Genomic DNA, 15,464 nt, shown 5'->3' with positions numbered 1-15,464 from the left:
TGTAGAAAAAAATACCCTTGGAACTTCCCTGGTGGTCCAGTGGTTAAGGCTACACTTCCAATGCAGGGGGCGTGGGTTTGATCCCTGGTCAGGGAACTAAGATCCCACATGCCGCACAGTGCAGCCAAAAAAAAAAAAGAAAGAAAGAAAGAAAGAAAAGAAAAGAAAATGAAAAAATACCCTTAGTATTGTTGTAGGAATGTAGTATCCTGGAAGTCAAGTAAAGAAAGTATAGCAGGAGTGATCAAACTGTCAAAAGCTACTGATGTATCAAGGTGAAGACTGGGAATTCATTGTTAAATTTAGCAACATGGTGGTCACCTGTGACTTTGACCAGCACTTCCGTTTTTGTTGTTTCTTGTTTGTTTGTTTTTTTAAATTTTGACCACACCGCACGGCTTGTGGTATCTCAGTTCCCTGACCAGAGGTTGAACCTGGGCCACGGCAGTGTAAGCACTGAATCCTAGCTACTAGACCACCAGGGAACTCCCTGACAAGCAGTTTTGATAGAAAGGTAATGGCCAAAGCTCACCCAAAATGTATTTAAGAGCAGGTATGAAGAAAGATTTAGAAATAGAGTTCAGACAACTTTTGAGGAATTTTGCTGTAGTGGGGTTGAGTAATGGGGCAGCAGCTAGTGAGAGAAATGGCATCAAGATGGGAATGAAAATGGCATGATACAGTCCAGTTAGGAAGGGGAAAGCTTAATGATACAGGAGAAAGAGGGGGGGAAATTGCTGGAGCAATGTCCTCGAGCTTGTGAAAAAGGATGACATCACCAGTGGAGGGATTGGTGTGAGATAGCAGTATTCTCCTATAGTAAAAAGTTAAGAGACCAAATATATGAGGGCATGTGCTGGTAGTTGAAAATGAATACATAAATATAATTATAAATATGTCTATTTAGCGGTAAGTCTATGGCAGTTTTCTTCCGATTGTTTCAGGGTAGTAACCAACAAGGTCATTAGCTATGAACAAGGATCAGTGAGAGGTTTGAGAAGAGAAAAGAAAATGTGAAATACGGTCTCTAGTAAAGTGGGAGAGTGAATATACTAAAGAAATACATGATTGCCAAGCAGAATTAAGGGCAAGCTTTATGTTCGCAATTATGGATTTAAAGTGGGATCAGACAGTATGATTTTATGTATTTATCCAGACATATTCAACTACATGGGTGCTGACACAGAGTTAGTTGTAGAGGTAGATTTAACTAGAATTATGGTTTTGCCAAACTAAGTATAATGAAGCACAAAAGAGCCCAGGCATTAAAGGTTATGCAAGTGAGCGATTATAATAATTGACCATGTAATTTAAGCTCAGTAGGTAAGAAAGAGAACCTATCAGTACAGTGAGGTACAGTAAAAATGGATAGGATCAGTGGATTGGAGGCCTTGGTGGGGCTGGGGATTGTTGGGGTGTGGTTTTTGGAGGGAGTGAGCAGGAAAGCTGAGGGAGTGCTTAGAGAATAAAGGATTTGAAATTGAAATTAAGGGAGGACTATGATTACTGATAATGACAAGATCTAGTATGTGGCCATGGAAATGAGTGGCTGAGATAAGGTAGAGGACAAGATCATTGAAAGAGAGAAGTTAAAGGTATTGAGAGGCCAGGTTATTAGAAGTATCATCTGTGGGTATATTAAAGTCCTTAAGAATTAAAATAGGAAAATGTTGGAAAGAAGGTTGGTAACCCAGGAACTAAAATTGTCTAGCAGTGAGATGTGATGACCTGAGGGTCAGTAGATTACAGTGACAATGAGAGGTAGTGGGAGATAGAACCTAATAAACATGAAAAGCAAGCTGGCAGATATAGGGTGGGAGTGTAGAGATGGCAGTGGAGTTCACCTGTCCCACTTTCAGGGCCATTGGTATAAAGCATGTGGAGGGTAAAGGGCACCACTGTAGAACTGCAGGGGAAGCAGTGTCCTCAGGGAAGCTGGATTTCCATTGGAGTAGGGGTTGGTAAACTACAGCGCACAGGCCAGATCTACAGCCCACAGGCCAGATCTGGCCTACCATTTGTTTTTGGATGGCTTATGAGCTATGAATGGTTTTTATATTTTTAAATAATTTATAGAAAGTCAAAAGAAGAAGAATATTTCATGACGTGAAAATTATATGAAGTTCAGATTTCAGTGTCCATAAGTAAAGTTTTATTGGGACATAGCTATGCTTGTTGTCTGTGACCACTTTTATGCTACAACACAAGTTGAAGAGTTGAGTACCTGTGACAAAAATCATACATGGCATTGTTATTGCTTCACACTGCTGCTCAGCACACTAGAAATCACAGTGACACAGTTACAACACAATAGCATTCCATGTGTATCACCATACCACAGAATTTTATTATTTTTTTTCCATTGCCAGTGCATGCCCATCATGTCAGAACAAAAAAGGAAAAGAAAAGTGAAACTGAATGTTGTTATTTTGAGGCACAGTAAAGTGTGGATTATTTCATCAGGTTAGAGGGCAGGGCATTGTGTTATTATGCAGTTACACTGTAGCTGTGCTGAAAGAGTACAATGTGCATTGACATTACCAGAATAAGCACTTGCCATAACATTCCCAACTCACAGGAAAGCAACAGTTAGAAAACCCCAGAAAATTTAAAATAGAATATCTCACCACAGCAGAATTTTCTTTACAAAGATGAAAAAAGAAAATGAGGTTATGACCTTACATAAGTTTAGAAGTGGTTTATTTGTTAGTCAAGCAGGGAAAGCTATTCACTGATGGTGTTTGCAGCAACAAAGCAAATGTGTACAGAGAGAAAAACTTCCTTAAGACTAAGCTTTTTGGGCTTTTGCACAGCAAAAGAAACTACAAACAAGACGAAAAGACAACCCTCAGAATGGGAGAAAATATTTGCAAATGAATCAACGGACAAAGGATTAACCTTCAAAATATACAAGCAGCTCATGCAACTCAATATCAAAAAAACAAACAGCCCAATCCAAAAATGGGCAGAAGACCTAAATAGACATTTCTCCAAAGACACGGATGGCCAAGAAGCACATGAAAAGCCGCCCAAGATCACTAATTATTAGAGAAATGCAAATCAAAGCTATAATGAGGTATCACCTCACACCAGTTAGAATGGGCATCATCAGAATATCTACAAACAACAAATGCTGGAGAGAGTGTGGAGAAAAGGGAACCCTCTTGCACTGTTGGTGGGAATGTAAATTGATAACAGCCACTATGGAGAACAGTATGGAGGTTCCTTAAAAAACTAAAAATAGCATTACCATATGACCCAGCAATCCCACCACTGGGCATATACCCAGAGAAAACCATAATTCAAAAAGACACATGCACCCCAATGTTCATTGCAGCACTATTTACAATAGTCAGGTCATGGAAGCAACCTAAATGCCCATTGACAGCCAAATGGTTAAGGAAGATGTGGTACATATATACAATGGAATATTACTCAGCCATAAAAAGGAACGAAATTGGGTCATTTGTAGAGACGTGGATGGATCTAGAGACTGTCATGCAGAGTGAAGTAAGTCAGAAAGAGAAAAATATCGTATATTAATGCATATATGTGGAATCTAGAAATATGATACAGATGAACTGGTTTGCAAGGCAGAAATAGAGACACAGATGTAGAGAACAAACATGGACACCAAGGGGGGAAAGTGGCGGGTGTGTGTGTGTGTGTGATGAATTGGGAGATTGGGTTGACATATATACACTAATATATGTAAAATAGATAACTAATAAGAACCTGCTGTATAAAAAATAAAGAAATAAAATAAAATTTAAAAAAAACTATTAGCTTTTTGGCATGAACAGTAGTTGCTCAAAGAATTGAGACTCTTGGGAGCAACAGCAATAGTCAATTAAAAAATAAGACAATTTTGAGTGATTTTCCTTGACTCCTGTTTGAGGAATCAATGCTGAGTTTGAAGTGAGTGAAGAATTAGCCTCTATGTATAGTCTGCATGGAACAAGTACAGGCAGGAATATTTTTTTAAAAGTTGAGGAAACACTAAGTACAACTTGCTGTGGAGTCTGCTAAGATGTGTTACAAGTGATGGTAGTTAAAATTATGTATGGTGCAGAAAATGTTAGTTGAACAAAATAACAAAGTTCATGACAATACAAGGTGTTTAAAGCCTGTAGTTATTCATTGTATTATACATCACCAAGTACTTTGTGGAAAATATTTGAATCTATCATGTTACTGAACCACAGGATCAGTGGTAAACATCATTCACTCTCGTGGACTTAACTAACTGTTATCAATTCTGTACATTTTTGACAGAAATTGAAGCTGAATATCCCAGTTTATCTTTGCATATAGCAAGTCAATGGCTTAGCAGTGGTGACATTTGTGATTTTTTTTTTGTGGACTATATTGTGTCCCCCAACCCCAAATCCATCTGTTGAATCCCTAACCCCCCAATATAACTGTATTTGGAGATAGGGCCAAGCAAGAGGCAGTTAAGGTTAAATGAGGTCATAAAGGCGGGACTGTGATAAAATGGGATTAGTGATGGGATTAGTGTCCTTACCTGTGCAACACATAAGAGGTCCTGTGAGTGCACAGAGAGATGCTGGCTGCCAACTAGACAGGAAGAGAGATTTCACCAGAAGCACAACATGCTGGCCCCAGTCGTAGACTTTGAGCCTCTAGAACCATGAGAAAATGAATGTCTGTTTAAGCCACCCAGTCTGTGGTATTTTGCATGGCAGGATGAGCTCATTTAGACAAGGACCATGATGAAGGTTTTTCTTAATGAGAAGAACCACTCTCAACTATCATTGAATTATCATTGAACACTGACTTTGGAAATTAGTTTTTGATTTAACCTAAAATTACAAGGCAAAACAGCACTTTTAATGCAAAACTTAAATGTAATAAAGTCATTTTGACAACTAATGTTCAAATCACAAGTAACGTCGAGCTGCTTTGTAACTTCCTGTGCTGTCAGAAATTAAAACAAGAAGCAAGATTTCCATTTCCACACACATTTGCAGCAGATATATTTTCTGAGCCCAAAACTACAGACTTTATAGCCTATTTATGGCTCTAAATCTGGTATAACCAGAGCCAGGGATCCTTTCTCAACCCCATAGGCTATTACATTACACATTATCCTGGTTCAGAACTTTCTTATTTCGTGTCTGGAGTATTAAAGTACTCTTAAAGTTCTACCCCCGCTCCAGTCTTGCCCTTATTGAATTTATCATTTACATATTCCCTGGAGTAGTGCAGCTGAAATGTAAATTTGACTGTGTTGTTTATATGTCTTATTTCTTGTCATGGCTTCCAACACGTAGCAGTGGTTTTCAGGTGGTGGTTCTCAGTTCCCGACAGATCCCACAGGACTCTGTCGGGCTGCATTATGGAGGTGTACGAAGTAGACGAGGCTCCAGCCCCTCTCTGACGACACCCACCACCACTACCCTCTTGAAGCAGAGCACTTTTATCTATTTTCATATTGTACTGCTTTTAAACTTTAATGTGAAAAATATTTTTGTTGATTAAATAATAATTTTACAACTACTGGCCTGCAGGTAAAGTTCAAGCTCCTTAACTAGTTTGGGGCTCTCCAGCCTCTCCTTCACATCCTTCCCACAGACTTGATACTCCAGCAACACAGAACAGTTCTGTTGTGCCTTTGCTTATATTTGCCCATCTGCCTGTTATATTCTCTCTTTTCTTCTTCCCAGCTAGCTGCTTTCTTTTTAGACTTGTTTCAGGTTTCTTCACCTCCAGAAAGCCTTTTCTAGCCACCTCCCTCCTAGGCAGCCTTGGGTTAGGTGTCATCCTTTATATTCCACAAACTCTGTGCTTGTGCTTATTTCCCTTTTTGCATTTTTTGGTATTATTTTTTGTTTGTTTCAGTTTCATTTGAAATCCATAAGAGCAGACACTGTGTTTTAAAGTTATGTTTATGTATCTACAGTGATTACTGTAGAGCCTCTATAGTTAACACAGATGTTTCTGCAGTAAATTGATTATTGTTTATATCTTGCTGTTACATTTGCAATAGATATGTGATCTAAAATTAAATGTACTTACGTTATCCCTGTGTGAAAGTTTGCTCTCTGTTGCATGTGTTTATGGGTCATAATGTATACAAACATGAGTTTAAATGTGCATTTCAAAAGAAAGACAAGATATTATATGTAGCTTTTATCAGGAACTAGAACTTAAATTTAATAGCTGCCCTGTATTTTGTATAACTCTGCTGTGAAGCTTTTCCATGTAATCTCATGCCAGTGTTGACCCATGTGGATTAAAATAGCCCTATTTTAATCTATGACCAAATTAGGAATTAGAATATCTATCCAGTGGGGATTTTAAATTATTGTAGTTTGTAGTGTGACAGGTTTATATAAATAATTGTAGCGATTCCCACTGTGTGTTTTAAGTTAAAAGCTGCATTCAAATAGAGAAATATAATAAGTACGTGATTCTTTAACATGTTTACCTTTGATATCTTAAATTAGTTATATCTTTTTAAAAGGATCATCAAAACTGACTTGATAAAAAGAAAACTTGTTTCATTAATCTAAAATATCTACCTGTGGCCCCTTGATTCAAATTTGATATATACTTAAAATACCAGGAACTAATTAACTAATTATTCTCAGTGTACGTGTAGTATATGTTTTTTTAAAACATTCTAGTAAGTCAGATTTTAAGAAAAATATTTTAACAGTGAAGTCATTCCAGAATTTATTAAAAACAATTCTTAGCACATTGAACATTTCTCTGTTTACAACTTCATATTTTACTTATATTAATTTTTAATGAACATCTTTGTTTTTTATTGTTTCTGAAGACCTTGAATGTAAAATAAGCAGTTTTAGTTATAATGCTTCAGTGATTTAAAATTATAAACTTTTCTTTTCATACAGATAAAGACACAATAAATAAAATTAGAGATTTACGAATGAAAGCTGAAGATTATGAAGTAGTGAAGGTGATTGGTAGAGGTGCATTTGGAGAAGTTCAATTGGTAGGTTATTTTAATGAGATTAAAAAAACAATCTTTTTAAAATTAAAAAATTCACTTGTGTGTTTAACATATGTTGTTTGGGAAATTATTGTTTTTATAAAATTCTTGCTTTAAATTGCTCTAGACATTCTTGCCTAAGGATATGAAAGCCTAGAGTCTAATTCAGCAGTAGTGTGAAATATTTTCCCCAAGAATTCATGGATAGAGAAGAGTTTTCAAGCATCAAAAGAGAAATCTTTACTCCTAATATTACACTATCTAAAATGCTGTGCAATAGTAAGTTTTATAAACAGGAAGTAGCATAACTAGCTGGGTGGCGGAGGGGGAAGTGTGCCATAATATAGGGAATAAAGATTTTTTTCTAACATTACTTACATCTGGTAGTTAAAGCCTTGACATTATCTAATTGGGATAATTCAGAAGAGAAGAAGTTAAAATAGAAAGACCAATAATGTTAAATTATTTAGTAAATTGTTCTGGGAAACACTGAGCTTTAAATGTTAATGAAATGTTCATTATTTTCCATTTTCAATTTTAAAGGTAAGGCATAAATCCACCAGGAAGGTATATGCTATGAAGCTTCTCAGCAAATTTGAAATGATTAAGAGATCTGATTCTGCTTTTTTCTGGGAAGAAAGGGACATTATGGCTTTTGCTAACAGTCCATGGGTCGTTCAGGTATGCTTTTGTTATTGTTTCATTGTTGCTCTAGTAGTTTGTAACTTAACATGTCTGAGAAGCTTTGTTTTTTAGAACAGTAATAGAGAATTTATTGGCAATTACAGAAGTGTCTAATATATCATTTTTAAAATCATAAAATTTAATTTTATTGAATTATCTCTAGGAGGAAAGTAACTATTTGTCTCTGGAGTGGAGAGAATGGGAGAAATGGAGGGAAAGAATGGGAGTAGAGTGGAAAGAATGGGAGAAATGGAGGGAAAAAAGTTAAGCTAGGCCTCCACATAATATTGTATTGGCTTCAGGTTTTTCAGTGGAAAGAAAAATACATTAGAAAGTCAGTAATTGTAGGTACTAATCTTGACCTGAAGCTGTGGCCAGGTTATTTACATCTCTGGGCCTCAGTCTCCTTGCTCAAAAATGTGAAAGGTGGCTTAGATTGGTTATTTTCAATTGAGGAGATACCTCAGATGGGGTCATGGGAGCAAGCAGTTGTTTGGGTAGGTTGTAATTCTGGGTTTTCTATTTCTGCTTCAACTAGAGCAGCTGCATGTTTTATATGTCTTATATATTGGGGTTCTTATTAAGATTTCATATGGGGGAAATAAGGTCTTGTGGTTTTTTTTAAAAAAATAGTAAAACTGCTGAGCTAGATCATTTCTAAATTCCTAGCATGAATTTTATAGTTTTTTAAATTTACAGTATGTAATGAAGACTGTCTTAAATAATCATAATAGTAATTGGAATAAAAAGGATATGGAAGATGTTTAAGATTCGCATAATAAGACTTTTTATACTTGAAATGTCTGCCCTGTTTTTATCAGCTGTTTAGAGCAGGGTGTCTCAGGCTCAGTGTTACTGACATTTTGGGCCAAGTGATTCTTTGTTGTTGGGGGCTATCCTGTGGGTTTTAAACAGCATCCTTGACTTCTACCCAGGTGATGCCAGTAGCAGCCCTCCCTACCCCACACACAAGGTGTAACAACCAAAACTGTGTTCAGACATTGTTGAACATCTCCCTGGGTGGCGTGTTGGGGAGAGTGGGCAGGTGGGGGCCGTGGGACACCGACAGTTATCATCTCTGGTTGAGAACCACTGATACTGGGGAGTGTTCAGTGTTGTGTAAAAAGTTAAAAAACATGACATAAATGTTTAAGGTTAAATTTACAACTTATGAACTTGAAGCTCTATTTTTCTTGATACATTTTAAATAGGGTAAACTGCCACCAAATCAACAGTGTTTCTTTAATTATGGTGTCCGAGTGATATACTGTACATGTTAATCTGGGATAGCCATGAGATACCACTTAGTTTCTTATCCTTCCCCCAAATATTTATATTTAATTAAAGTTACTAAATCTGTAACTAAAATCATTAAATGCTGTTGAAAAAAATGAAATATAAGAAGAATTTTAATACATAAGTGCCTAGGTAAATTAGTTATACTTTTTCTCTAAGGGCTTATTTCATTTATTTTAGTTCTGTTCTAATCTTCTCATGTTTACTTAAAATGTTCTTTTGTAGGGAATTCCCTGGCAGTCCAGTGGTTAGGACTTTGTGCTTTCACTGCCATGGGTTCAGTCCCTGGTCAGGGAACTAAGATCCCACAAGCCACGTATTGCAGCCAAAAAAAAAGAAATTTTCTTTTGTAAATTTGCTCTTCTTTTAACTTCAACACTGGTCACATAATATATTTATGCTTGATATTGTTGCCAATTTCATATCAATGGACCTTACTGTTCCTGCTTTAACTCTTGTCCTCTTCCTGTTTGTCTGTTAGCTGTTACTGCAACTCCTCCTACTGACTGCAACTGTTTACTGAGCATCTATTGTACTAAGGGCTTTTCCTCTATTCGCTAATCTTTTTAACAACTCTGATAGGCAGTTAATCCCTATTAGCTACACCCTCAATTTATAGATTAAATTTGTGCTTTTATTCACTGAACATTCATTAAGTACTTGCCAACTGCCAGGCATCCAGACACAGACTGGGCAACAAGTATAAAAGTCAAACATGATATATAGTCCCATATATTCTTTTTTTTTTTTCCCATATATTCTTCTAGAAAGGATCATAGTCACAGATAATTTGGGAGGTTAAGTAAATTGCCTAGTCACACAGCTAATAAGGGACAACTAAGACTGTAGCCTAATTTTATTAGATTACTTGAAAATTATGGTATTGATATAAATTTAACACTAAACCCCACTATGTACAATTTAAATTAGAACTACAATACGTCTTTGCTTAGAAGAGTTGTATATTCTTTATTGAAACTATTATAATTTTTAAAAATTCTCAGTATAAGAAATCCAATTAGTATAGAAAAGGGTAGAGAAAAGAAGTCTCCGACTCCTCAGAAGTAACCACAGTTAATAACTCCTCTGTATACGCAAAGTTCTTTGTGCTATTTATCTTTGTATTTGTTTCCTTTTTTTTGAGTACTTACAACTACTGCAATTTGATTATTTCAGTTAAATCTTATATTAGTAATTTTGACAATTCTTAAATGAAACAGTTTTGCTTAATCTTAATGAATTTGTTTCTTTGTTTTTTTTGTATTTGTGTAGCTATTTTATGCATTCCAAGATGATCGTTATCTCTACATGGTAATGGAATACATGCCTGGTGGAGATCTTGTAAACTTAATGAGCAACTATGATGTGCCTGAAAAATGGGCCCGATTTTATACTGCAGAAGTAGTTCTTGCATTGGATGCAATCCATTCCATGGGTTTTATTCATAGGTAAGGACAAAAATGCTTTAAATTTTCTCATTTGTTAAAGAGAGAAGCTAAAAATCAGTACTTAAACTTCATTTGATTAGCATTTCCCATTCTAAATCCACCTATTTTCCCATATGACATGAGTGGTGTTTCAGAATTTAAAACTTTGAAATTTGTGGTTTTAACATTTCAGTTTAGCGTTGATATAAATGTATTCTTTAATATTTCTTATTCCGATTATAAGGCTTTTATATGGTGTCCTGAAAAGTAAAAATTATAAGCTGTTTTTTTAAGGTATATTCTGGGGTATTAAATGCTTTTAATTTTTATATACAAATTAATTTGCTTTTAATTAGTGAACAGATCAAATTTATTTGCTAGAAGAATAATTTAATTTGTTCTGCAAACACCACTTGAATTCTATGTGCAATTGCTGTGCTCAGTGCCAGGGATGCAAAAATGAAAGTGATTTAGACCCTCTTCTGGGGTTATTTATGTATTTATCTATCTTGTGTGTCTCAGTTACTTTTTATGTTTGAATGTTACATTTTTTATGGTTATTCTCTCTCAAATGACTTGATTTTCCTCTTGGAAGAATCAAACTCTACTTAAAAGAATGTCTTCTTCTGAGGCATAATATATGAGAGAGTCTCCCTGATGAAGTCAGCTTATAGATGTCGATAGAGAGCACATATAGATCAAAGGTGACCTTATCTAAATTGAGGATATATGACCTAAAATCACTGCCTCATATAATGTTTATCAGCTTCTGATCTGTTTCAGAGATACTGTACTTTTTTTTCCCCCCTCAGAGATGTGAAGCCTGATAACATGCTGCTGGATAAGTCTGGACATTTGAAGTTAGCAGATTTTGGTACTTGTATGAAGATGAATAAGGTTAAATAATTAGATTTTAATTTAGTTTTGCTAATTCAAGATAGATGCTTTTTACAAAATTTTTTTAACATCTTTATTGAAGTATAATTGCTTTACAATGGTGTGTTAGTTTCTGCTTCATAACAGAGTGAATTGGCTATACATATACATATATCCCCATATCTCCTCCCTCTTGCATCTCCCTCCCATCCTCCCTATCCCACCCCTCCTCTAGATGGTCACAAAGCACCAAGCTGATCTTCCTGTGCTATGCAGCTGCTTCCCACTAGCTATCTATTTTACATTTGGTAGTGTATATATGTCAATGCCACTCTCACTTCGTCCCAGCTTACCCTTCCCTCTCCCAATGTTTTAAGAATTTACTAACCATATCTGGACTTGTACAGAATTGATGTGCCCAGTCTTATTTGTTGAACTAGATGCCATGGTTTCAGTGTTGTGTTAGTAACTTGTAAGTGCTTTATTTTTTCTCCTCTCTATTTGGGGGAAGCGTGGATTGCCAGATTTACTAAATCTTTTAAAGCAAATCTGTAATGTCCACTGTTGGTAGCTAGAAATTGGATTAGCTTAAATGTCACTAAATACTAATGCCACTGTTAAAATGAGACTTTCGTAAAAACTGGATTTCAGGAATATGTATATTTTTTAATGTTTTACTTAGTCTTCTATTAAACATGAAAAGATCTTACTACTTATTTGGGGAGTCAATAGTAAAAGGTACCCATGCTCACTATTTATATAATAAATAACTTATATACATAGCTGAAGTAGCAAGTATGCTGCTTTATTTTCAGTTGAAACAGTTTATATTCTTTGAAACTTATCATAGAAGAATAACCAGAAAGTTGTATTTATTATTTCCAAAAGAAATTTATGGATTAGGAGGAGAACACTATGTGAGAACTTTTGTGTAATCATGTATAATTCTGTTGCATTCATACCAGCTAAAGTAAGTAACTGGTATATATACTTTTTGTTTTTATTTTGGAGAGAGGGTTAAAATGCATATTAGGTAGTTATCAGTGGGCTTAACACTATTATGCCCTTTTCCCATGCACATGCTTCCCCATTTTATATTTGTACAGTCAATTCTTACATGTTTTTTCCCCTCAATTTCAAGCATAATTAAAGTGAATGACTATTTTAGTAAAAAAAAAACAATTAAATCAGCATTTATATATTGATGTTATCAAGTGATTCATTCTGTCGGTTCCTCAACATATTTGCGTTGACTTATATACTTGTTCTCTGCAATTAAGATGAGATCATCATATTGGTACAACTGGAGGAATAATAAATGGTGGCAATATGTCTTTCTAGTGAGTGTTATTACAAAATAAAAATCACTGCTATAACCATATACACATACACACATACATTATGAATATATTATGTATATATGATTAAGCTGTTTGTTACTTTTTATCAAGTCTGCATTAGGTTTTGATGTGATCTTTCATAACACAAAGACTTAAGAGTTCTACATGTTATATTAAGAAAAACTCATGCTGAATAATTGAGACTTTACATTCATATCCTAATTGAAAATTTGACCTCTTTTTAGGAAGGTATGGTACGATGTGATACAGCAGTTGGGACACCTGATTATATTTCCCCTGAAGTATTAAAATCTCAAGGTGGTGATGGTTATTATGGACGAGAATGTGACTGGTGGTCAGTTGGGGTATTTTTATATGAAATGCTTGTAGGTGAGTAAAGGAGGATTTTATGTACCTCTAACATAGTTGTTCATCTCCAAACTTAGACTTGGCTTCTTCTAATAAAATATTACATTAAGCAGTGTTGATTTTGTTTGTAGGAAACAAACTGATCCAAACCTACTATGTCAGTTTTGACAAGCTATTCAGAGACTTAGAGAAACTTGATGTGTTACTTCTTTTTATGTATTTGGTGTATATTTTTAGTTTATGCATAGTTAATTATCTTTAAACAGTAACATTGACTCTTTTCCTTTGAAACTGATTTCTTTCAATGTATCTTAATTTGCTTTTGTTTTCCCTGTCAATTTATCAGGTGATACACCATTTTATGCAGATTCTCTGGTTGGAACTTACAGTAAGATTATGAACCATAAAAATTCACTTACCTTCCCTGATGATAATGACATATCAAAAGAAGCAAAAAATCTTATTTGTGCCTTCCTTACTGACAGGTAAATAATTTTAACATGGGACACTTATTCCAAGGAAATTTTCATTTTGCTGCTCAGTTTTTAAGGTCTATATCTGAACTCCTATATTTGAACTATTGGAATAAAACCTACCATTCCCCAAGTCGTTCATGACAGTGAAACCTGATATAATTTTTCTGATTTTTCTGGATGGCTTTTCTGGATCTCAACTCACTTACCTTACCTAAGAAATTGGGATAGTAATAGATTCTTTGCTGATGACTAGACAAGATGATTTTTTTTTTCATTGTTAACATTTTTAACTTAGTTAAGTATAAAGATGGTAGTATATTTTATTGAGTCTGATTTTTTTTTTTTTCCTTTTGGCCATGCTGTGCGGCTTGTGGGATCTTAGTTCCCCGACCAGGGATTGAACTTGGGCCCTGGCAGTGAAAGCACCGAGTCCTAACCACTGGACTGCCAGGGAATTCCCTGAGTTTTTTTTTTTTAACATGTTAAAATCTCTAAAATTAGAGTGCATCTTAAAATCAATGGCATGTAGTAATTTAACTGGGACATTTTTTTCCTGGTGATAGAAAAATGATGATGCATCTTCCAGCTGATGCCATTTAAGATAACACTGTATTGCATAATCGAAATTTGTGAAGAGACAACATTTAAATGTTCTTGCGTCCGATCAAAAAAAGAAAAGTAAATATTTGATTGATGTGTTAATTAGCTTGTCGTGGGACTCCTTTCATAGTGTGTATGTATGAATATCAAATTGTAACATTGTAAACTAAATATCTTAAAATTTTATTTGCCAGTTATACCTCAGTAAAGCTGGGAAAAAGATTTAATTATATATGCTTTTTGAAATGAAGTAGTGCAAAGCTATAAAAAAAGTATGTAGTATTTTCTACCTCCTTCCTTCATTGACATGGTCTTCCAGTTTCAACAAGCGTTTTTTATAAATGTAAATGCACATAAGTGTTTTAGAAACAAAAATGGCATATTATGTATATACCCTTGTGGTTTACTTTTAAAATTTAAACAGGAACCAGATGGCTTACTAAGATTACATTTAGGATTTAAGGTTGTATATTGTTAATTTAAATAGTAGAGAGGCTTTAAATTTAAATATGTTTCAATTTTGGATTCACTTTAATTAAAATTAACTTATCCTCCTTCAGTATGTCCCTTACAGCCTGAAACATATAGTTTTTGAAATTTTTACATTTTAATATAAGCACTGTATAAATATATTATAATATAAAAACTATGCTAGAGGTATAGAAATGACCAAGATACACAGCCACTGTTCTCCACTACCTCAGAGTCCTTTGGGGGAAACAGACAGGCAAATGAGGTATTTATTGTACAGAGAGGTAAGTACTCTTAAGTATCGTGTGCCATAGAACCATGGAGAGTTTCCCTAAGCCAGTCTGAGAGAGTCAGTGAAAGCTTCTTTAAAAGTGTCTCATTATATCTAAAGTAGTTTATCTTATTTTTTTTATGGTATCACAATTTTTATTTTTTTAATTTTTTTAATATCTTTATTGAAGTATAATTGCTTTACAATGGTGTGTTAGTTTCTGCTTTATAACAACGTGAATCAGCTATACATATATCCCCATATCTCCTCCGTCTTGCGTCTTCTCCCATCCTCCCTATCCCACCCCCCCTCTAGATGGTCACAAAGCACCAAGCTGATCTTCCTGTGCTATGCAGCTGCTTCCCACTAGCTATCTATTTTACATTTGGTAGTGTATATATATCCATGCCATTCTCTCACTTTGTCCCAGCTTACCCTTTCCCCGCCCAGTGTCCTCAAGTCCATTCTCTATGTCTGCGTTTTTATTCCTGTCCTGCCCCTAGGTTCTTCAGAACCATTTTTTTTTTTTTTTTAGATTCCGTATATATGTGTTAGCATATGATATTTGTTTTTCTCTTTCTGACTTAACTTCACTCTGTATGATAGACTCTAGGTCCATCCACCTCACTACAAATAACTCAATTTTGTTTCTTTTTATGGCTGAGTAATATTCCA

The 15,464-nt window shown here is 34.9% G+C and overlaps 1 protein-coding gene across 4 annotated transcripts in view; it reads left to right on the top strand.

Annotated features, from left to right (window-relative positions):
- Positions 1-15,464, top strand: part of ROCK1 (Rho associated coiled-coil containing protein kinase 1) — a 146,866-nt gene that overhangs the window by 53,690 nt on the left and 77,712 nt on the right. For all 4 annotated transcript variants that reach the window (XM_073790573.1, XM_019930555.3, XM_019930554.3 and 1 more), the window contains 6 exons: positions 6,882-6,982; positions 7,523-7,660; positions 10,232-10,407; positions 11,199-11,283; positions 12,848-12,992; positions 13,318-13,456. In XM_073790573.1, the coding sequence (XP_073646674.1) occupies positions 6,917-6,982; positions 7,523-7,660; positions 10,232-10,407; positions 11,199-11,283; positions 12,848-12,992; positions 13,318-13,456 (749 nt within the window). In that variant the 5' untranslated portion in view covers positions 6,882-6,916. The remainder of the gene's footprint in view (positions 1-6,881; positions 6,983-7,522; positions 7,661-10,231; positions 10,408-11,198; positions 11,284-12,847; positions 12,993-13,317; positions 13,457-15,464) is intronic.

This window comes from Tursiops truncatus, chromosome 13 (assembly GCF_011762595.2).
Source record: "Tursiops truncatus isolate mTurTru1 chromosome 13, mTurTru1.mat.Y, whole genome shotgun sequence".
In the NCBI taxonomy this organism is placed as follows: Eukaryota; Metazoa; Chordata; class Mammalia; order Artiodactyla; family Delphinidae; genus Tursiops; species Tursiops truncatus.
The sequence above is the reverse complement of the archived record's forward strand: the minus strand, read 5'-3'. Positions and strand labels throughout refer to the sequence as shown.